Below are 24,697 nucleotides of genomic sequence, written 5' to 3' on the forward strand. Positions count from 1 at the left end.
CTACGGTCGTAAAAGTTATCACCGGGTTGCAGACCCTAGTGAGCCCAGTTCATCGGACCAACAGTTTGTTGTCCTATCAAGCGTTGTTTTCACAGCCCCAGCCGTTACAACTCCAGTTCCTCTTTTAGTCCCATTAAATCAGCCACGGATGGCGCATAATCCACCTGCCCCAAAAAGAAAGAGAAATCTGCAAGGAAGTATGTAGCAGCAGAGGAGGAAATTGAATCGAATGAACAGGTCAGAGAGGTGAAGAAAACAATTACATTTGCTAGAGTAGTCAAAAAACCTCTATCCGGTGATGCTCCACCTGTAAAGAAAACTTAAGCATAAGATGAGCAATCTAGCAAAACAAGAGCAGGCAAAAAGAAATCTGAGATAGATGAAGCTCTTAACTTGGGTAAGATTGAAGGTTCCTACACTATTGTGCCCCCATTACAAAAGATTGTAGATGCAATAGTAAATGAAGGTAACTTGACAAATCTTTTTGTGTATTATGAGCATTCTTCTGAAAAGGTTCGGAGAGATACTGAAGAAGTAGTTGTACATTATATGATTTCTTTTAGTAAAGCATTGATTGAACTATTATCCGTGATCCCAAAAGAGTTATATGACATTTTGGATGCTCGGAGACACACAACTAGTCTAGAAGATGAGAGGTTAAAAGAACTTACCTTAGTAAAGTTGTGTCCTACTCCTAATATAACAAGATCTATCAAATTCTAAAATTTTTGGGACTTGCTAAGGAAAAATTCCGGAGCAAGCACAGAGTAAACAAAATAATGTTCGGAGGAGTAGATGAAGTAGTGAAGGATACAAAAGGAATTTTGAGGAAAATTTTGAAAGAAAATAACTATCAGGTTAATCTGGAGAAGGATGACTCCCAACCAAAAGGACAATAAAGCAATGATACTTCTCCGGTGGTTCATGTACAGACAAAAGTTTCTCAGGATCATCCATTTATACAGATTGATCCGGTTGAACAAGAAATTGCAGATGACATCACTGAAAATCAAGTAGTTGACAACTCTGGTGAACCTATACAGGATCCTCCGGAAATAGAAATCATTGTTGAGATGATAGCTGAGGAGATGGGTGATGCAGGAAAGGGTGAAGGCAATAGTGAGAAAGTAGAAAAATATGCAAGTTCAGAAGAAGATGTAAAGGGGAAGGGTGAAGAGAAGACTGATGAGGCTCCAGTGACCATGACCAAAGCCCTTGTTCTTGACAAAGGAAAGTAGATTGCAGATGATGAGGATGACTTCTCTCATGGTCTGGTAGACTTGAGTACTCTGTCCCCTCTTCAAGCACTAAAGTTAGCCACCCTCACAAAAATCAGGGCAAGTGAGGACTTACTTAAGTCCCCATTTCAAGATAAAGAGGTTATATCTTTGGTGACTGCAGTTTTGGAGAAAATATTTGCTAACCTTAAGCAGGATTCCAGTGATACACGCTCCAGTAAGCTTAAGAGTATGTTACACAAAGTTGAATTAGATTTTGTATCATTAGAGAAAGCAACGGATATAAAGGTTTTGAACAAGTTTAATGAAATTAAGCTCCAAGCATTTTTGAAAACAATTGAGGCTGATAGGGTAGTATTGAAATTTGCGGTGAAAAGTGTTGAGGATGTATTAGATGAAGGTGGTTAAATCTTCAATTCATATCTCTTTTTGCCTAAGTTTTTTGCAGACACTGACAAGAAAATAAGAGATCTTGAAGGGCAATTAGCCGGTGCAGCACAATCATTTGCCTTGCATTCAGTATTTCCAAGTACTCTTGAAGACCAAATAATAGATCTCACTGATAAAATAAAGGGCGTGAATAAGGAAAAGGATTATATGATAAGAGGAGTAGGTGAATTGAGAAGTTTAATCACTCCCAGATGGATACTTTACTTGGTGCTCAGCAGGATGCAGTAACTGCTTTGGGAAAAGATGTCCCGACAGATCTTAAGGGTGTAGAAGTTCATGCATACATTTTTAGCACCCTAATTAATGTTTTGAATTGTTTACTAAGAGGATGGAATGAATATCTAAAATCCTTGAAGGTAACTTATGTAGATATTTTCAAGTTTCTGTAGATCACTGTACATATTTTTTTGTACATAAGTTTTGGTAGATCCCTACCTTTGCCATTGATGTCAAAGGGGGAGAGAGAGCAATAAAAAATGGTGTACATTCTTAGGGGGAGTTAGTTGAGTTTACAAATTTTCTAATTGATTGCAGTTTTGGAGTGTTGGACACTTGTCATTTTTCATAGTGTTGCCATCAATGCCAAAGGGGGAGATTGTTGGTAAAAGATACTCTTCTAGTGATGTTCCGATGGAGATTGATGATGTTAGATGTATGGATATTAATTAGGGGTTGTCAATGATGGCAGCTCAGCCTAGTAATCCTATCTAGTATATGGAGATTGGGAATACGGGAAGTCTTAAGTAAGTTTGGTTATTCATGAAGCATAAGTCTGGTCAGTGGAACATAGTGTATTGATTCGATAAGCATTATTCATTTCCGATGATGCAGTTTTAGTTGCGGTGATTGGAATAGTTGATTGGATATGTGAGGCAACTTTTCATGCAATCCTAGCCTCCGGTGCTGATTCTAGTGCAATTTTCTTGGTCATGTATCCTTATGGTGATTCATCATTATGTTTGATGGTGTAGCGTGTGATCCGGATTCCTTGAGGTGATTTTGGTGGATGTTGATGAGTTCGAGGTGATTGGGCCAACTTATGGAAAGCTTGTGATCATATGTTTTAGGTCCAGTATTTGGATTTGCACTGTTTTGAGCCGACATGAACCTACATGTTTCACATTTTGTTGTTTTGTGAAGCCGACTAGTTGAAGATCTATTTTAGTGGTGCGGATATATTAGATTGACTTGGATGATCATTTTAGGTGGTGTTTGTGTGTGCAAGATTGTGTTGGAAGCATTTGAGTACAGTTTCACGTGCGTATCTTAATTTTTCATGATCTGGTACATGTAGCAAAGTAGTTTTCTTGAGCAGTGACAACGGATCATTCTTGAGCCTAACCAAAACTGATTCCTGGCATTTGTAGATGCTATATTCCATTTCAAACATCGTATTTGCTTCTATATCTTATTTGTAGGATAGTGAGTCCTTAGAGGTTGCAGCCTTGTTTTGTAATTTAGCAGTGAGCTTTAGGCAATGTGCTTGAAGGCAAGTGCATTCCACCTTTGTAATATTGTTTTACTACTGGCCATAGTATAATAATATTGTGGGTACTCAATCCCACCATGGTTTTTCCCTTTCTAGGTTTCCATGTAAAAATTTCGGTGTTATGGTTGTGTGGTTATTTGCTTTGTGTTTCTGCATTATAGTTTCTGTTCTTTGTATCTTGTGGTTACATAATCAATTTTATAAATTTGTAAGTAGCAGAACATTCATTCGCCCCCCTCTTAGTGTTCATTGATTCCAACACCATATTCCTTTATCGATTCAATCATTCAATACCTATCTACAACCACACATGCACTACCCACCACCAGAGATATGCCCAATCTAAAAGAGGCACATACCAAAACATTAATGACAAAACCAATTAAATTTGTTAGTCTTTTATTGATTTTGGGATTCCTCTCCTCACAACCCATTCTACCCCACTACTACCATATTGGGGTCCTTAATGAGTTGGTCAAAAGGCACACACCCACAATCTAATGCCTACAAAAAGTAAAATTGGAAAATTCAAAATTATAGTTTTCCTCTACGTTGATGCCTTTGCATCAGACACCCATGGAAAGAAGAAAATGTTTCCTGGATCACAACTCAAAAACATTTGTAGACCCTATACCTATCTTAGATCCATCTCTCTTTTTTGTCCATTAGAATCTCATGTCCAATACTTTGTGCAATCTCACAATGTTATCCTCTTTCATCCTTCTTTCACTTCTCACATCTTTTGCAACATCATACAATCTTTCCCTACATACAAATCAACACTATCAACATCCATCTGAACCATCTTCTTTGTATTCTTTATCTCATTAATCTCATTATGCAAATCATTTTTCACAATTTCAAGAAAGTATAACCTTACATCTTTAACTAGTTTAGCTTTTCCCCCTCCTTCCACCTTTTGTTTTGTTCATGATTTTTTATTGTTTCAATGTCTTCTAAAAGGCATAATATTGATGCAATATGATTTCCTTCTTTTAAAACAGCGTTAGTATAATAATCAAAAGTCCCAATCTTCTCATTTCCTAACAAGGAATATGTTAGTAACCTCAAAATTTTCAAAATGTGGGAGCCTGTTGTGACGTATTCACATGTCGCCCCATTGCAAATGGGGACCCCTACTTTTTTGCTTTCTGGTGTTTGTTTCTATGTCTTTTAGGGTTTTGTCTATTAGCCTTTGCATGCTGAGTGTTGCCAGAGGGATCACTAAGAGAGCAGGCTTTGTTTTAGCTAAAGGTGAGTTAGTGGATGCTCCGAGTTAGGGTCATCTTTGAAAGTCTTCCTTAGGACAAGGTTTTTCTCTAGTTGCTAATTGTGTCTTGTTTGAGTTTGAGGAGGTCAATGAAGCTTGGTGAGTGAATGTCATCTTTGAAGGTCTGAGTTAGGTCAAATTGGTGAGTGATAAAGTCTGGAATATCATCCTGATCTTCCAATGTCCTGAAATTTGGTTGTCTGGAATGTCATCCCGATCCTAGAATTTGTCTGTCTGGAAAATTGAAGAATCCTCCAAAAACTAAATTTTGCATTATAACTCCTAGAGGTCCGAAACCACTCTCAAACATCCTGACAGTATATATGGAATATAACTTAAAGTATAAGAGAAATGTCACTTATACTTAAATTTTATATTCCATATATGAATCTTGACGGAGAGACCAAAATGTCAAATTTCGCTCCTGACCCTTCCAAAGGGTCTAGAGCGAAATTCTCCATAAGACATTCTACTTTGACCCAAACTTAGAACTAACTCATTCCCATGAATTATTGAGGGCAAAATACTTGTTTGGATGAAGAAATGTAAGAAATGAAGTCAAGATTTGAGCCTAAATGTGAATTTCGCTCCTGACCATTCCAAAGGGTACAGAGCAAAATTCTCCCTAGACACTATTTTCTCCCTTGTTTGGGCTAACATCCTTGTTCCTTGGACATGGTGGGGGTAGATTGATATGTTCTTGCCTTGGGAAGTGATTGAAAGCATTGAGGAATGAAGATTTGGACCTAAGACATGGATTTCGCTCTTGACCCTTACAAAGGGTCCAGAGTGAAATTCATATTTCCTCTATTATGCTCTTTAACTTGACCAAGTTTGAAACTTCTAAGGCATGGTTTGGAAGACTTGGATGCATATTTGCCTTGGAGAGGAGATTTGAGGCAATGAAATGATGGAAATCAACTTGGAAGGAGAATTTCGCTTCTCACCCTTCCAGAGGGTTCAGAGTGAAATCCTCCATTTGACCTTCTTTTTTGCCTTAGGCCCTAGGTTGGCCTTGTCTGGAGCTAGTTTGATGGTGGATTGCCTTGATTATGATGAAAGGACCTTGAAATTGATCAAGTTTGAGAGAGAATTGGATAAATGAAGTGGAAAATCAACCAAGAATGAGGATTTCACTCTTGACCCTTCCAAAGGGTCCATAGCGAAAATCCCCATAGCTCTCATTTCCTTCCATGTTTTGGCCAAGGTCTGAGTTTCCAAGACATGTTGTGAAGGTTTTGATATGTTCTTGCCTTGAAAAGTGATTGAAGGCATTACAAGATGAAGATTTTGAACTAAGACATGAATTTCGCTCTCGACCCTTCCAAAAGGTCTAGAGCGAAATCCACTTTTTCTCCACTTTGCTCTTTGATATGACCAAGTTTGTTGACTTATAAGGCGTGATGGGAAGGCTTTGATGTATATTTTTCTTTGAGAGGAGGTTTGAGGTGATGAAGTGGTGGAAATCAACCTAGAAGGAGAATTTCGCTCCTGACCCTTCCAAAGGGTCCATAGCGAAATCCTCAGTTTGACGCCCTATCTTGCCTAAAATGATGAAAATGGCCTTGTCTTGAGCTAATTTGATGGTAGATTCACTTAAGTGAGAAGAAAGGATCTTTAACTTGATCAAGTTTGAAGGAGAATTGGATGAAGGAAGTGGAAAACCAACCAAGAACATGGATTTCGCTCCTGACCCTTCCAAAGGGTCCAAAGCGAAAATCCCCATAGACCTCAATTTCTTCCTTGTTCAAACGAAGTTTTTTAGTTTATAAGGCATGTTGGGAAGTGTTTGAAATTTTTTTTTGCCTTAGGGAGTGACTAAGGGTGGAGGAGATGAAGAATTTTAGCCTAAAACTTGAATTTCGCTCCTGACCCTTCCAAAGGGTCGAGAGCAAAATTCTTGAAAACATCCATTTTCTCCTTAGTTGAGGTCAAGACTTTGGTTCCTATGGTGTGGATGCAAGTGGAGTGGTGTATATTTGCCTTGCAAAGAAGATTGGAGTTGAAAAGATGAAATATCAAGCCTAGAGTGTGAATTTCGCTCTTGACCCTTCCAAAGGGTCCAAAGCGAAATTCCACAAAACCACTCTTTTCTCCCAGTTTTGTGCCAAGTCAAGTGTGGGTCAGGGTGAGATAGGATTGGATTTGTCCTTAGGAATTACTTTGAGTTGCTAGTGATCAATAAATATGAAGGAATTGAACAAAAACTAGAATTTCGCTCTTGACCCTTCCAAAGGGTCTAGAGCGAAATTCCTAAGATCACCTATTTCCCCTTCAAAACAAGTCAAACTTTTGGTTTTTTTTTGGGCCTAGAGAGGAATGGAGTAATGTTTCCTTGACCTTTGAGGTGAATTGATGTGGAAAAATGATGAAATAAGCTCAAGAAGGCGAATTTCGCTCCTGACCCTTCCAAAGGGTCTAGAGCAAAATTCCTAAAATCCACCTTTTCCTTTCATTTTTGTGTCAAGCTAAGTGTGGATCAAGGTAGATTGGGCTTGGAAAGACCCCTAGGCATGCCTTGGAATGGGTTGTGGCCACCAATGATGAAGATTTTAGGCTAGGACTTGAAATTCGCTCCTGACCCTTCCAAAGGGTCTAGAGCGAAATCCTAGATAAAACCTGTCCCTGGCCATGATTTTTAGCAAAATTCTCCTTTCTAGCCATTTTGAGGTCAAAAAAAGTGTTGCAAGCATGGGAGAAGGATCCAAATGGAGAGTCAAGGTAGAACAAAGTGAGAAGAGTGGAGCCAAGAAAGATAAATCAACCTAAAAGAAGAATTTTGCTCCTGACCCTTCCAAAGGGTCCAGAGCGAAATTCCTCAAAGCACCTATTTTCTCCTTGTGTGAAGCCAAAACATTGATTCCTATGGCATGCTTGAAGGAGGAGTGAGGTATTCTTGTCTTTTGAAGGAAATTGGAATGAAGAAAATGAAGGATCAAGTCGAAATCAAGAATTTCGCTCCTGACCCTTCCAAAGGGTCCAGAGCGAAATTCTCAATTTCACCTAATTTGCTCATGATGAAGGTCAAGTTGTAGATTCCTAGGCTTTGGTGAAGAGAAGGATAGCGTATGTTTGCCTTGGAAGGCATTTTGGAGTAGAGACATGATGGAATTTGTCCTAAAATGCAAATTTCGCTCCTGACCCTTCCAAAGGGTCCAAAGCGAAATCCTTAAAAACTCCATTTTGCTCCAATTTTGCATGAAGCTTGGTGTTGGTTGAGATTGAGGGCATCCTTGGACATGCATCTAAGCAAGGATGGTCACAAAGTGAGAAGAATTTAGGCCAGGAATGCAAAATTCGCTCCTGACCCTTCCAAAGGGTCTAGAGCAAAATTTTTATAGGGCCTGTCCCTAGGGAGAATCTTGAGAAAACTTCATTTTAATGTCTTCTTGTTGATGATTTAAGGTAGGAAATGCTATGTTAGAATGAATTCATAATGTGTCCTTAATAACCTTTAGGTTGGTTTTGCAGATGGAAGAAGACCAGGCCAGGGCAAGGACGACCTCTCCCAGTCCATCATCATCAAGGACGTTCCACATACACAAAGGGAGGACTCAAGGTGCTTTGAAGCATTGGAAGACTAGGGGTGTTCAAGGAGTTCAAGTTAGCCTCAAGACCTCATTGTACCACAAGATGACAAAGAAAGGCTTTGCCAGCACTTCAAAGCGAGATATGCTACTGGAGAAGGAAGACTTGACAATAAGGAAGCCTGGTCAAGCAAAGGAAGTACATCATTCATCATATCAAAGGCATAGGAGGATCAACCAAGTCACAAGCATTAGGCAAGGTGGCATCCCAGTCATCATTCCTCCAGTCAGATTGGTCCACCTCAGTGTGTTCAGATTCAATGTACCTGACTCATTGGGGATGACACAAACTTCGAGGGACCTACCCCTGCTTCCTATTGGTCCTCACTCTTGGAATGTAATTTTCTCATTGGCTAGAGGAAGTTTGTTGTAACAAACCCTAATTAGGGTTTCTATCTTGTAATCCTAGCCATTGGTTCTAAGTCAATCAGAGCCGTCTGTTTGTAAAGGGCTCCCTATATAACGCCTTGGCTCCTCATTTGTAAATGTTAATAGTTGGTTAATAGTTAATAATCAAAGATTAGTTAATAGTTAGGAATTAGCAAAAAGAGATAGAGATAGCATTTTAGAGTAGAGTAGAAAGAGAAGGCAAAGATTGTTGCCAAGATGTTGTTGCAAAAGACATGCAAACTTCATTGAAGGAATGGTGAATTCTATGTGTCGATTCTACAATTTGCATGGTCTCTATACTTCTCAAATTTAATTTCATGTTATTAGATGAATGGAGGAAATTTGTATGATCAATGGTGAAATTTGTATATCCATACTACTAGCGTTTTGTTGATTGCAAACTTGCCGTGTGTAGTCGATTGGAATCATTCAGCTTAAGCTTAACTTCAATTATCGCTTCTTCATTGATATGCATCAACCTGACAGTGTCTATGCTTGTAGCGGTGATCTAAACATCATAAAGCTTTCCTTAGAAGATCACACTAACCTTGTGGAGATGATCCTAGCATGTCAAAGCAAGACTTGGTTAGAATTTCATCAAATGTCATTCATTGCTCTTACGTTCTTAGTGTTAGAAATAGCTCCCGTTCCAACCTTTATCCTTTTTCCTTTTTTTAAAATAAAGGGCCGGTGAAATTCCACGTTCCAGTAATATCCAAAGCAAATCAGACGTTCAGGTCGTCGAAAGTAAGTCCCCTTGCGATTCCAGCAAAATCACATCATACCGCGAGAAGCTTATCCACACGTAGAGACTCTACATACAAGAACCTTGGAGCTACTCCGATTGATCCTTCTGCGAGATCTTCAACATTTGGAGAAGCTTTATTCAAGAGAGGATAAGGTACCTTTAGGTATTTTATTCTGTGTTCACATGTGCATGAAAAACACATCAACAGAGCCTCAATCGAAAAATAAAAACATTGTTTTTGGGTAAAATTTTAAATATCCCTTTGGTGGGCGTGTTCTTTTTCATAAGTGACTTCTCCCAGTTATCGATAACTTAAGTTGTGGATTTGTGGGTTCAACCTCGTTCCAAAATCGGTGTCCTCATGAAATCCTAAATAGATTATTGCCAGTTAGTTTGTTTCTTTCCATAGCATAACATTGTCTCATTGTGTTCAAAAAGTGCATGACACTATAACCCTTGCCTTATGCTCAAAACTATGTTTTATGTGCTCCACCTATTCTCTCATGTTGCTTTTTGTCCTCTTTAATATTTTTCTGCGGGTATGCAGAGGAAAAGGAACATACAATACAGTGATTTCATAGTCCCGCGAGGTAGCAACTCGTTGACGTGAATACTTTGCGGTTAGTCGGGAAAGGAGATAAAGGAAGTGGTTGTAATATCCCCTTCTCAACAGTAATCAGTTCAATTGGTCGTTAGCCTATTCCGGCGACTCATAGGCTAGTTGGAAGCATAAATTAGGGTTTCCTACTTATTAGGGGATGTCTCAGCATTTTTGGTGGCTTGCATGTTGGAGTTTTATAGTTTTGATTTTAAGTTTCCTTCTGAGTTTTCAGAAAGCTTCACAATGATGCTACATGCATAGCAAGCAGGGGAGTTTGGTAAACTTACTATTTTTAGTAAGTGGGGGCGATGACAACTCATTTCTCTAGGTTTGTCTTGGTTTTCTGAGAGCTTCACGATGGTGTGACATGCAGATGAATCTGAAGACTTTTCTGGACTTACTATTTTTAGTAAGTTGCGATGACTGCTTAGAATGTGGTTTAAATGCATTTGGACATACTATTTTTAGCAGTATGCTATTTTTAGTAAGTGCTATTTTTGTCAAGGTTTTTGCAGCTCAATGCAGTGGCTATATCTAGCAGGGGAGTTCTCTAAGTTTGATCTCCCATATTCTTCGAGCTTGTTTTGGCGAGTTTAGTATTTGATGGAAAATGGTGTTTGAAGTTGAGTTATAACTTAAGGCAAAATGGACGATTTATTAAGGGATTGCTTAAGTTATATTTAAAGTCATTTTCTCAATTATATGCCGAGCACTCATATTATGTATTATTTGCAAATTAAAAAGTAAATTTGAATTCCATTGTTAAGTCCCACATCGGAGGGAAAAGAAGGTTCGATTTGGGAGAAAGTTATAAATAAGTGTCTTGGCCTTCATTTGAGACTATCCATTTCTATTATAACAATGTTGTCAAAATTATTCTAGACTCTTGCTTCGAGGGATGCATACCTCATAGTACCTTTAGTTTCGAGCTTGAAAGATAGCCCCTAGCTAAATATTGTGACTGTTTCTCATTTAGAGGAGCATATTGAGCTCAACGAAGATGAAGATATTTATTGTATTTTTTATTTTGGAGTGTTGTTTTTCAGTTTTGGAGTTTGTTGGTTGTATGGAACTAAAAGTGAAGTTCATTCTTAAGTCTCTGGGAATTCAGTTGCTGGTTTTGGGTATTCGTCCTATGTTTTCCTCATGGCTAGGAGATTCAATTTGCTAAGTTTCGTGATTTTTGGAGCTGTTTTGGATTTTATGGAGAAAATTGCCCTATTTCCTAGGTCGTACCATGTTGGAGGGTGCATTGGAAAGCGTGATTTGATGTTTTCATCTGAGTTGCAGTGGTTAGTTGGTTTTGGTTTGGATACCTTGGTTCTAGGGACCATTTGCATTTGGTTTCTAATCTTTTGGAGCTGTGTGGATGAAGTTATGAGCATTTAGGGGACTTCTATTCTTGCTGGACTGTCATTTCAGTTTGTTGTTCTTCATATCAGACTTGAGTTATTTACCTTTTTGGATTCTTTTCATATGGTGGATAGTTCATATTTGTTAGAGGATCGATTCCTAACATTTTGGTGTGTCTAGATATCCATTTGCTATTGTAATCTGCAAGTTAATGCTTTCATTGTAACGCTGAAATCAGTAGTACTGACCAGCCTTGTTTAGTTGCATTTTACATTTTGTATTCCCACTAAAAAACATGGAAGAGGATGGCCTAGCCGCCTATTTGTTTCTCTTAGTTGGTTTCATAGTCCTCCCGTTGAATAAGTGGTTGAGTGATCTTATTTTCAGAATTGTAATAACTGTCCTCCCACTGAAAAAGTGGTAGAGTGATCTATTTTTAGAATTGTAATAACTGTCCTCCCACTAAAAAGTGGTAGAGAGATCTATTTTCAGAACTATAATAATTGTCCTCCCACTTGAAAGTGGTAGAGTGACTCTACATTAAGTTGTTCTTGCTTGTTGGACAAGTGGAAGGGGTTGGCTTGCCGCCCAGCATTGTATTTTCAGTTTATTTTGGAGCTAATGATCCCCTATTCATTGTATTCTCTCATCTTCCCACACTAGGCTCTTGGTGATCAAAAAGTGGAAGGGTTATCTTTTTGCACTGTTGTATTTCTCTTTCCTAACCTTAACGGGTGCATTGTGGTGTTTAAAATTGAAAAAAAAAGTAAGGGGGACATTTCAGCGGCCAGGAGAATATGTGACCCTGCATTACCACTATGGTTGTGTAAGGTAGAGTGAATACTTTGCGGGTGAACGTGGTAAGCAGTGAGATGAAGTCTGGGTGGTCCCCACTAAGGGACATATCACTTGTAAAGATTATAAACAGGATCCATTTTGAATATCCTATTTTGTCTAAAGGGTCACAACGAATTAACAGTCGCCATATAGTGCCATGTGGGCAAAGAAATACTGACATGGATCAGTTGGGGGTTGTTCGTGGTTGCTCACTAGAGGAGGTGGATTAATAGATGGAATTTGGTACACGATGAGTTTCAGATGAAGAGGTCTCGACAATCAAGGAAAGCCCGAATTATTAGCTATGCCATCAAAACTTGCAAGATTGCCCTAAGAATCTCATGAGGGATATGATAGCCACTGAGTCACAAACAGATGTTATAAAATCAAGATCATTATGAGTAGTTCACACAAGTTTCCTTGTACACCAAAGTAGAAAAGACTGATTTGCATAAATCAATACAATATGTAGATCAGATCGAATGTGTGAACTTGACAACTGGCCGTCACCACTAAATGTTTCAGGCAATGTGTTCAACTAGAATAGCATGACAATGTTATATATACAAAATCAGTATTACCAGATTGTACCCAAAAGGAACCTAGAAGAAGCTTATGAATGATATAGTCATGACTTGGCCCAAGAAAGTGTGTAAGAATAGACCGCATTGCAGAGAATTTGTAGGAGTCTTGAAGAAATGCATATTAAGAGTCTGTTGTGTAGTTGAAGGGATATTGAAAGCACACACAGTTGCTAGAGAGGAACAAGAAGCTCAAAGTACAGTTGCAAGATTGGTTTGCAGCTTGCAAATAATTTCGATCTCCATGGCAACTAAGTTTTCCCTTTGGAAGCAGAGAGCTATGGAGACAACAAAGGATGAAGACACAGGACATGGGGTTTTGAAGCCCAATAATTCTGCTCATTGGAAATTCTCAAAGGTCTCCCCTACCAGGATGAGTAATGGGAACCTCTCATCCTGGTTTTCTCTGCATCAATAACCACCCATGGTCAGTGGTAATTTGGCACATAGGGTGGTTGATTTTCATGGAAGCAATCTGATCTAGGCATGAAGGATTTCATGTATAACCAGCCAGGCAATTTCACTTCAGGACAAAATAGAGGCAACCAACTTCATTGGGTCATATTTTACAAATAGGATGATTAGGTAAAAGGAATTGGACACATGTAAATAGCCTAAAGCTTATAGCATTCCTTGTTATAAAAGGGATACCAAGGTTGTAATAAGGGATTCTAAAAATTTTGTATTCTGGGTGGGTAGAAGCAGGACTATGCTAATCTAGTGGTTTCAAGTAAGCTCATAGAGAGGGAGAGCTCTCTTTCATTTTGTAAGATTCAATTAGTAATGAACATAGTGTTTAAATCTTGTAGAGATTGTCTCCTTTTGTATTTTCAGAGTTCAAATAAATTAATATATTAAGGATATTTGGGTTCATCCTTATATTTTTTATCAGTGTGTGATTATGTTTATTGGTTTCCTTCAAGGAAGGAATTAAATTCTATTTACATATTACAATGAATTCTGGAACTGCATAATGGATTAATAAGAATAATTTATACAATAGGCAGTTGGGGTTATATTAATGTCAGGCATTAATATTTTGAAAACTCCCTAATTAGAATTATCTTGCAATATGGGTTTGATCTTTGAATTTGTGGGTGTGAATCTGTTCCCTTGGACATGCACTGGACTGCAGAAATTGCTTGTGAATTAGTTTTAGAAGTGTCTCTTATGAATCATTTCTTTTCCTTTCTTTCTTTCTTCGTGAATTTCTTAATGAGTAGATCTCATTATGTATTTTTGGTATTTCCTTGTCCTCTTGGGGTAACGTATGTATTGATTTCTCAGCTAGATTGCAGAGCTTGAGGGATTAGGGATGTGTACAGAGCAATTGTAAAAAATCCCCTTATAGCTGAGAAATATGTACCAGTTGTGAACCTGTATGATTACGACAAGTTTGAAAGCATATTGAGCATACAGGTCTGAAATAGGAATACCCTCCTGATTTAGGTAGAGCTCGATGTGAAGAAGGCTTGATAAAGGCTTGTTGTGTAGTGTTTTCTTTTCTTCAACCTGTTGATCATTTGAATTGAGTGCTATGGCTTTAATTCCATGGCCTAGAGCATTATGATGTCCTTAGGGTTGGAGGTAGCAGGAAATATCACCAACATGAATCATGATCACTAATCAAGAGGTCTTTATTAGTAATTTTCTCAAATAAAGGTTTACTATAAAACCCTCATTTACCTCCTCATCATGCTTCTCAAATTTGACTTTATCAAAGTTATCAACTGCTACAATTATTTACTCTATCTGTTTACTTTCATTCATATCAAAGAACTTATAAAAATCCGATTTTACTTTACCTTCTACTCCAACCTTCCTCCCACCTAAAATCAGCTCTTTCTATGCTCTGTCAACGGCGTTGATATGCTTCAGTAAATCTTCCTTCTCAACATGTTTTTGTTTCATACCATCTAAGTTATCTACTAAACAAACCCTTGCATCCTACAAACTTGAACCACATTATTTTTCAAAGGTTTTAACTTATGTTTTATTCCATCCTTAGTCAATTTAAGTATTAGCATAACCATCGTGCATTGCTTTCCTATCATACTGCCAAGGTCTTTGTAGCAACATATAGCATGCAGCCATAGGAATGATTTCACATAATATTTCATCAAAATAATCGCCTATCTTAAACCTTACCACACTTTGTTCCCTTAACAAAAGTTTCTTATCATCTTGTACCGATGCTATCCTATATGGATTCGGGTGTTTCTTCTTCTCAAGCTTCAACTTTCTCACTATTTCTTTTGACACAAGGTTGTCCATGCTTCCACTATCAATGATGACGCTACAAACTTTCCCTTCACACTTGCATCTTGTTTTAAACAACTTCTTCCTTTGATCAAGTTCATTGTCTTCACTTAACAATGCTCTTCTTGTCACTAGGACTTCACCTCCTTCGGCTTCTTCTAACTGTGATGAATGTGCTTCTTCTTCATTGATGTTTGTTGTTATATTCTGATTTTTTGATCTTCTTTCTAGTCTTTCCTCTTCACGAGGACATTCATAGGCCTTATGACCTTCTTCACCATATTTATAACAGGTTCCTCTAAAATTTTCTCTTTTGAAATCTCTACCCGATCTTCCTCTACCTCTTGAATTTTGATCTCTAGGACCATGTGAATCATCATACCTCTGAGTTTTGATGCTACCTTGGCCTTCAAATTTATGTTTTTTTTTATTAGAATCTTCATCCCAAACTTCATATGACCTTCCCTCTTTCTTTTTATTTCTGCCTCTTCCTCTTTGTTTACTCTCAAATATTTTATTTATTTTCTCTTCAATTTTCAAAGAAAATTGGAATATATCTTCCATGGTGTAAACCCTTATCAATAATAACTCCACTTGGATACTTGGTTTCAACCCATTGATATAACAGGATATCTTCTCCTTGTCCACTTTTGAATGACCCATTTAAATTAAAATTTTATGAAATTCTTCTACGTATTCGTTTATAGTTCCGCTTCCCTATCTCAGGCTCTGCATTTTCTTCAACAAATCTAGCTTATAATCCATTAAAATAAATTGCCTCTTCATCTTTTCTATCATTATGCCCCTTTTCTAAATCTTGTCTTTTCCTTTTCTTCCTCTTTTAAGATGTACCTCTTTCCACCAAATAAAGGCATAGCCTTTCAACTTTGTTTTCGCAAACCTCACTCTATCAGGATCTTCCACTTCTTCGAATTCAAAATATTCCTCCATACCATTTATCTAGTCTATCAACTCCTCTAGATTTAAGTGTTGGAATCAAGGAACACTAAGGTTGGGGGGAGGGGGGGGTGAATCAGTGTTCTGCAATCTTTAACAATATTAAACTGATTCTTCAACCATCTAATGCAAATCAACAAAAGAAAGATGTAAACACATAAGACAAGCATCCACAACACCGAATTTATACGTGGAAAACCTGGTTAAGGGAAAAACCGTGGTGGGAACATACCCACAATGAGATAATACCTTGTTAGGAGTAAGTGAAATATTACAATGGGAATGCACATGCATTCAGGTACACTGCCTAGAGCTCATTGCTCAAAATTACAATAAGGGCTACAACCCGGAAGGTTCACTGCCTTACAAAGGGATTACAAAATATACAAGAAGGTTTGAACTATTGAATAGCATCAATAAATGTTTGAGCATAGTTCCACTTAAGCACAAAATACTGTATCTTACTCAAATTCTGCGACATTGCTCTGTTATGATATTTTGTTGTAATTCGGAGCACAAATCCTTCAACGACGCACTTGAAATTGCACACAATCACTCATAGACGCATCACACATCACCATCGATCTCTCAAATAATCATATCAATCGGCCTAATATATCCACATCAACAATTTAGGTTTATTTCATGTCAGCCCAAAAACGCATAACACATAAATGAAACATGTTACCCAAGGTCGGCTCAATTCGATCCAAAACAACCAAGCGGGCCAAAAAAAATTATCCACACACTTCCCACATGTCGGCTCAACAACCTCGATCACGAAAACAACCGCTAAAATCACTCCGCACGATCCACACAACGAATCTTCACATGATACTGTTGATGAACACTGTTCTACCAGAAAACCTGTCTACCAGATCTTCCAATTTACACAAGACTCAACATTGGAGGCCACAAACTTGGAATAAGGTAATTTACACATCCACAATGCATCTTTGAGATTGCAACACCAGATACTCAACACAACTAAACCGCCAATTAAAACACTGTACAATCTGTTAGATGACTTATTCTTCTCACTGGACCTCACTGGACCTCAATCAATCTTCCAGTATGAATGAATTTTGAACTGTGGATTGGATATCCAACCCAGGTTGCTATCAATGACAATATTTGAACATCAATGCAGTGTCTATTGTCAACATTAAGTTCTCATTGAATGTAGGAACATCAATCTCCAGTCTCTTTCCCATTCTTATCAATTGATGCAGGAGCATCCCCAGTTCTTGGCAAACTTGCATCAACCAAAAATATATGTTTTTTGTGTGTTTTTTGTTTTGCAGTTTTAGCATTTCTTTCTACATTCTCTTGCCTTGGCTCACCGGATCTTGCGGAGTTGGATTTTTCTTGAGGACATGATCATCTTCTTTATTCCTAAACCGTGAAGCATTTGGATCATTTTCTGGCAAGTTATCGATTCCAGATTCCGAGACAGTTTTCTGGCACTGGAACCACTTGGACCTATTTGCATTGGTGAATCCACCGGATCCTTTCCGTAGCTTGCGAAGCCCGATTTGTTGATTCCGATGTTCCTTGGCATGTGGCCGACCTTTTCTTTGATCCACACTTCATCCTTTGGAATTTCCGGAGGAATCTCTTTGGCAAAGGCATCGTTGTTTGTTTTATACGTTTGATCTTGTTCTTCGGCATTTGATCCCTCTTGGGTTGACCGGATCACTCTAGACCATATAAATCATTGTAATTGAGCATTAAAAATCAGTTAGTTAGAATATAGAAGATATATCCTTAGATTCAGAGGTCCGTAATTGAGCATTTATGTAGCAGGCCAGTGAGCCGAATCTTGTAACCCGGATGTTACCGGTTATCTGTAATCAATTGTCATGATCTAATTCATTCAGTTTTGCATTGCCTCCATCATATCCTCTTATTTCCGTTGTGTTTACTCTTGCTGCCCGGTCCGGAATGACCTCTTTGAGGTCCCTCCTAACCGTTGACTGCTCCATCGATGCCCTTACGAAAGGATCTTTATCATTTCTTTCATCATCTACATCTTCTACAGTTTTATCCTCTTGACTTTCAGGCTGCCTTCTGCAAGCAAACCCTCCTCTAATGTCTTTTTGTATGGCTTCAACTTGCCTACTAAAGGCTCTAAAATCATCAATATAAACAACATTTGGAGGCTTTCTTCCTCCATTTATAACTCCACCTCTACTCCAACTGCACAAGATTCTTCTTGCATACATTTTTCACAATAATCACAAGCTTGATTTTGGTGCAAGATGCCTCCCTCTGACAAATCTGTCTGCACACTCAAAATCTTCTAGCTCTGATACCACTGATGCAATATGAAACTCACCTACCTACGACTCAAACTCAAAGACAAAATAAGAAGCACATGCAGAAACTCTCTACACAACAAAAATTAATATTATTCATCTAATGTATAACAAAATAGTTACATCTATTAGATGGCCTTTCTCTAATCTGCCTTATAATGCAAACAAACTATGCAAATTCTAATATGCACACATTCCACATAAATGTTGATTGCAGTCTGCAATGTTCTATATCTTTTGTTGGCTCCTCTAATTTACTCACATTCCACATAAATCTTGATTGCAGTCTGCAATGTTCTATATCTTTTGTTGGCTCCTCTAATTTATTCACATGCTCTCTTCAAACTCGTAGAAAGTCATCTTCCTTCACATTCTCGAGGCAGTCCTCCCATCACCTACGCAACCTTGCATTCAGGTTCTAGAAAACCCGCAAGAAAAACCTTTTACGCAGCTCCCATCTCACACAATCACAGCCCTCTTCCTTTGTCTTTTAGTGCTACCTCCTCCTTTTCATTGTTACACACCCCAAGCTCCTTCCAATCCTACGCAGCCCTTACCACTCCAAAACTGCTGCTGCCGAATGCTTCGTTCAGCCACCTCTTTTGAATCTTTTGCAATTATTTTTTGAAACGTCCTTCCCTTACACCCCTCCATATTCCCCAGATTCAATCATTCAATACCTATTTGCAGCCACAAACGCACTACCACACCAAAGCTACGCCCAATCTGAAAGAGGCACACACCAAAACATTAATTACAAAACCAATTAAATCTATCAGTCTTTGATTCATTTTGGGATCCCTCTCCTCACAGCCTGTTCCACCCCACTACTACCATATTGGGGTCCTTAATAAGCTGGTCAAAGGCCTACAAGAAGCAAAATTGAAAATTTCAAAATTGGATTTTTCCTTCACATGGATGCCCCTCCATCATGAAACTGGTTTGAAAAGTCGATGCAAACCAACTCCTCAGAATAAGGAGGCATGACTAACTGAACTTGCTAAGTTTAGCAATGATTTGTAACAGCCTAGCCTCTTAGCGAAACAACATTTACGTACTTGCCAAAAATACGAGTTTGAGTTAAATTAGGAGCTGGTGATTGTGATTAGGGACCTGAAATATTAAATCGGGTTATGTTATGATTTAAGGGTAGGAAATAGAGGATGGATTGGTTATGCATCTGTTTTGTACAAAGGTTTTTATAAGCCCTTTATTTTGTAAATATAAGGATTCTGTGTATTTTTTTCAGGGCAATGTGTTATAATATTTTTTCCTCTCTGCGTTAATGTAGTTGTATAAGTTTATTAAGTTGATTTTGTGTTGAGCAGAGTGTCTGAATCAATTTGGTATCAGAGTCGGAACACCAGAGGTTGAATGTACAATATTTTGCAATCTTCCAAATTTGAGGATAACAAGTCTGTTGGTGTGATTGGTAAGAGGAGGAACCGATTTTTGTGATTGGTGAGAGGAGTGTTCGTTTGATATTTTCTTTACTGTTGAATCTTTATTTGATGTTAGTTTGGTAGTTCAGTGTGTCCATGATTGCTTGGCTGCTCTATGTAGAACAACTGTTCCAATCCAAGTTTTTTGTGGATGAGATTCGAACCTGCAATTGCATTGAAGTATTCAACAGTTGAGGGTAGAAAGTTTTTTATCAGGTACAAAATTTGTGTGTTAAAAGCGGCATGGAATTTCTACATCCAACTACAATTTTCTTGGCTATCAAGTTGTCTGAGGTCAGAGAGTTGTTTATATATTTGAATTTGATAGTTGTGAGTGGAATTTTGTTGAGGATGCGGTCATCATAGGAGAATGGCCATTAAGAATGGAAATAAGGTCATTCCTTCGAATCGTCAAGGAAAATAAACCCCAAAATATATATGATAGTATTTGAGCAGCATTGATTTGTGAAGAGGCCAGACAATTGACATGATAATAAATAATGGGTGATCTCACCTCCAACAGTTAGCATGAGAGTGTGACTTGTTTAAAGAGCATTAATGGTGAGACTTTTTTTTTTAATGAACACTAGTTGGAGGTTTGAGTTCTCTATGGGCCTAATTTTCCATTCTCAATATCTTTCCTTTCCAACTGTGCCATGCTGATGAGGGGACTGCTATACCAGAGTTATAATAAAGTATTAAGTGAGGTAATGGCTTTGTAAGGATATACAAGGAATTGGAAAGTCCTTTTTTTATTGTAGTTGATTTATATCGTGTTGCCAGGTGTAGCTGTCTAATGTGAAGATCGTTGAGAGTTTGAATTTAATTTGTATTGGTTTATGAAATATCAACTTGCAAATTGAAGGAGGTACATCAATTACAGTTTGAGTTGAAGGGGGGTGTGGTGCATGTTGGAAGATTATGTGACATGTAACAATAAGAGGGCAAAGAAAAAAAAAATCTACAGTAAAGGTGTTGAAGAGTAATCAGAAGGTGAATAAAATTAGTGACAAAAATTATTGATCTTGTGGGCAAGTGCCATACTCAAAGAGAAAAGCCATGGAGTTAAGGATTAGACAAGGAGTGGAAATGTTAGAGCGAGGAAAGATAGAATTTCTGAAGAGTCGGCAAAAATATTAATGGACAAAAGACTATTGAATAGGATATTCCAAGGGTCATAGAGAGTAGAAATATTTGTATGGCATGAAGATGAAGAGATAGCTGCGCTTTATGGATTTGTTGAGTAGGCGTTACCTTGTAGAAGGGGAAGGCATTGAAGCTTACAATGCAGAAAGAGGAGAGTTGGAAGACTGGAATGAGAAGGAATGCAGCCTATCACAAGAGGAGTCCCAAATTGTTGCAGCAGTTGAACCAGCTCACATTGGACAGGAAGCTGCAACAGTTATGCAGATCTTTAGAAGCTTCATATGTGATAAAGATTTAATATTTTTAGAGAACACAAATTGCGAAAAGGAGGTAGATGAATGTCTAGAGAATCGTATCAGTGAGGGAGTAGAATATCATCATAAAAAAACTTGAAAGCATGCCTAAATGGCATTATGTGGAGGAGGAAGCACTTATGAGAAATTTGTATTCTGTTAATTTTACTTTCGTTTAAAATGATTTATGTGCAGGTTATACAAATGGTGTAAAGAGCAATGATGATTTTTAGTGGAGGAGAACTGCTAAGCCTTCAAGGTGCTGGGAAAAAACAAAGAAGACAGGTTGGAAAAAGAGGATCTCTATTCCAACAAGCGGTTGGAGGTGAGCAAAGAAAAAAGTGATGATTTGAAAAGATATCTAATCTGGTGGAAGGGAACACCATGGTTTGATTCTTCAAGTTAGAAGGGTGGTTCTATCATCTATTCAAAACTCTCTTCTTGATGTTTGATGTAGTAACATCCTAAGATAAAATGCAATCATGCATTACCAAAAAAATAAATGTAATATTTAAGCTGTTAAGATTTTTAGTGCTCTGTTTTGTTAAAATTTGTTTATGTGTAAGCTTTGAACCAAGAGATTCAAAATTTTCAAAATGAAAGAATGATACAAACCAACTCCTCAAAATAAGAAAGGCATGACTAACTAAACTTGCTAAGTTTAGTAATGATTTATAACAGCCTAGCCTATTAGGGAAACATCAATTACATACTTGCCAAAAATATAGTTTGAGCTAAATTAGGAGACGGTGATTATAGTTAGAGGTAGGGTATTAAATTGGATTATTTTATGATTTAGAGGCAGGGAATAGAGGATGGATTGGCAGTGAGTTTGAGCTAAATTAGGAGACGGTGATTATAATTAAAAGTAGGATATTAAATTGGGTTATTTTATGATTTAGAGGCGGGGAGTAGAGAATGGATTCGCAGCGCATCTGTTTTTTAAGAGACTTTTATAAGCTCTTTATTCTATAAATATAAGAATTTTGTGTATTTTTTCTACGCAATGTGTTACTTATAATATTTATTTCCCTTGATTTGCTATAGATGTACAAATTTATTGAATAGATTTGTGTTCTTTCCTTTGTATTGATATACTTGTATAAGTCTATTGAATTGATTTGTGCTGAACTGAGTGTCTGCAGCAAAAGTTGCTCTCGACATCTTTGAAAAGCAACTATTCAATTTTAGCTTCAACGAAATGGTTTTGAAAAGTTGCTCATAGAATCCAAGATTTGACAAGTTGGAGACTTGGAGTATTTTATGTCCAATAAACTAATCAAAGTGTCAATGTTTATCTGTCGTTGAACTTAAGCAATCTTAAAAAATTGGAGGAAATATTTAATAATTACATGCTAATTTTCTTTATTTTATTTTATTTGATAAAAGTGGATAGAACCACTGAATTATATTAAATTTTAAAAGTTTTTTACAGTGTTTGGTTCAAAAAGTACTGAAGGGAAAGAAACAGTAAGAAAACCTTTTAGTATTGCTTAAGTAACACAAGCCTATTCTACCCAATACCAAATGCCCATTGGCATAGTACATCAAAAAACCCATCCCAATTACATAAGCCACATTAGATATAAAGGAAGCCACCAATAGAAGCATATAGAAGGAAGATTAAAGTATGATCACCGAAGGATGCATATCCATTGCTGCCAAAAAACACCAGTCTGAACCACCTGTCTATGAAACACAATTCTCCAACCACTAGTTAGAATGATACCACATAGCAGAAATGAAACCATAATCAGACACCATGTCAAAATAAACATTGTGATCAAGCATAGCAGAACCCACACCAAATAAGGAGGTTGATGAAGACTACAACTATGCCCTTCGTTACTTCAAATATTCAAAAACCGAGGAAGGGATCTCATCCACACTTACCTCCCACATATTAGCATCACTGTCAATGACTAAGTTAGCCAAGAAATCTGCAATCTTATTCACTTCCCTATAACAGTGGGAAATCAAGAAGGAATCTGAAAAGTCTAATTTTTGCAAAATATGATCAAGTATATATTGTAATTGCCAACTATTCGACTTCTTTTTCATGACACTTTGAATAATAACCATAGAATCACCCTCAATTATCAAGTCCTTAATTCCCAAAGATATAGCCATATCCAAACCAAAGAACAAAACAAAGAATTCTGCACAATTGTTAGACTTGAAACCAATTGCATGACAACAAGCCTGAATAAATCTTACCTTATGATCATAAATTACCATACCTGCCCCTGCTAGGCCAGAGTTCCCACGAGAAGCACCATCAAAATTCAATTTAAAGTGCCCTTGCGGAAGAGGTTTCCAGCAAGCAAAATTTCTCTTACTTATAGCATTAGTCTTATTTAAAATAGATCCATGAGAAGGTAAGACTGATAACATTCTCCAAACTTGAGTTACCCTACCATTCCAATGAGAAAAAGAGGTAAGGGTTTCCAAATTCTTATAGATAAAAGACAAAGCAACTTCAGAGATGGAAGATTCAATCCTTAATAAAACCTCAGCCAAGGAAGAACTTGTTTGTTTAAAAATCTTATTATTACGCTCTAACCAAATATTTCAAATCACAATAGATGAGAAATAATCCAAAGACATGCATAAAAAGATGAGACAAACAGAATACAACTTAGATTGTATCGTAATAGCTTAGAGGAAGCGGGTGGTTTTGAACTGATCTTAAGGATTCATATAATAAATTCGCATTGGTTTTTAAGTCAGTCCTGTACTTGTATCTCATTTTATCTTTATTTGATGTCCTTTTAGCATGTTTTGCATTTTAAATTGGAATTGCTAGACGCTACATAAACAGAGGTCCCGTACATTCCTTGCTCATGACACCTGTACTGACGCTATTTTTGTAATGGCTGATGATTTATTGTAATGCAGGAAAAACTGCTTAGACTGGAAAGCGCTAATCTGGAAAGAAAGGTATCAGACTGTCTTATACTTTTTCTCATTGCTATCATAATATCTATATTTCTTTTGACCAGAAAGGAATTGTAAACATGATACAGATTGGTAGAAATCACAAGGCATGCCACCTTAATGTTGACATCATCGAAGGAGTCAACGATTATTTGGAAACAGATGCTGCAACTCAACAAGATCTGCCTCAAACTAACCTTAATCTCACGTAATTCATTATGATAATTGCTGCTAAATGATTCTCCTTTCTCTCGAAAGACAAATTTTAATGAAGAGATTGTGTGTGCAGTCTTACATGAACTCATTTAAGACGCTGTGAAGTTCAACTCTCTTTAAGAAGATCATATACTTTACAAATCCAAAGATTCCATTAGAGTCATTAGACTCACAAATCTTGTAACATTGTTTACTGTCTATAGACTTATTGGACCTTGAGTATTTTTTCTTTTAAAAGTAATTATATGAAATTGAAAAAAAATCCAAGAGTAAATTTCAAAGCGCCTTATGGTTCTCTTTTATGATACCCTTATTTGTAAAGATCAGATTCCAAACTTTTTAACAAACCATGGCATCAGAATTTCCATAAATTATTTTTCTGTTACAAAAAAAATAATAAATATAATAAATTGTGTGCTCTTTTGGGCTCTAATGCATCTCCTCAAAAGATATTTTCAAAGAAGTTTCCATATTTAAGTGCAGAACTTTAGCTTCAATAAGTGATTGGTAAAAGCCACTGGTATGCTGTGCCAGGCATTTAATTGGGAATAGAGTAGAAATTCCTTGTTTGTGAACAAGACTCTT

The 24,697-nt window shown here is 37.3% G+C and overlaps 1 protein-coding gene across 2 annotated transcripts in view; it reads left to right on the forward strand.

The window, feature by feature from the left end:
* LOC131078171 (MADS-box transcription factor 23) overlaps positions 1-24,414 on the forward strand; it is a 174,679-nt gene extending 150,265 nt beyond the window's left edge. For both annotated transcript variants that reach the window (XM_059221572.1, XM_058015844.2), the window contains 2 exons: positions 23,858-23,899; positions 23,986-24,414. In XM_059221572.1, coding sequence (XP_059077555.1) covers positions 23,858-23,899; positions 23,986-24,108 — 165 coding nt within the window. In that variant the 3' untranslated portion in view covers positions 24,109-24,414. The remainder of the gene's footprint in view (positions 1-23,857; positions 23,900-23,985) is intronic.
* Positions 24,415-24,697: the final 283 nt, after the last annotated feature.

This window comes from Cryptomeria japonica, chromosome 5, assembly GCF_030272615.1.
Source record: "Cryptomeria japonica chromosome 5, Sugi_1.0, whole genome shotgun sequence".
Classification (NCBI taxonomy): domain Eukaryota; kingdom Viridiplantae; phylum Streptophyta; class Pinopsida; order Cupressales; family Cupressaceae; genus Cryptomeria; species Cryptomeria japonica.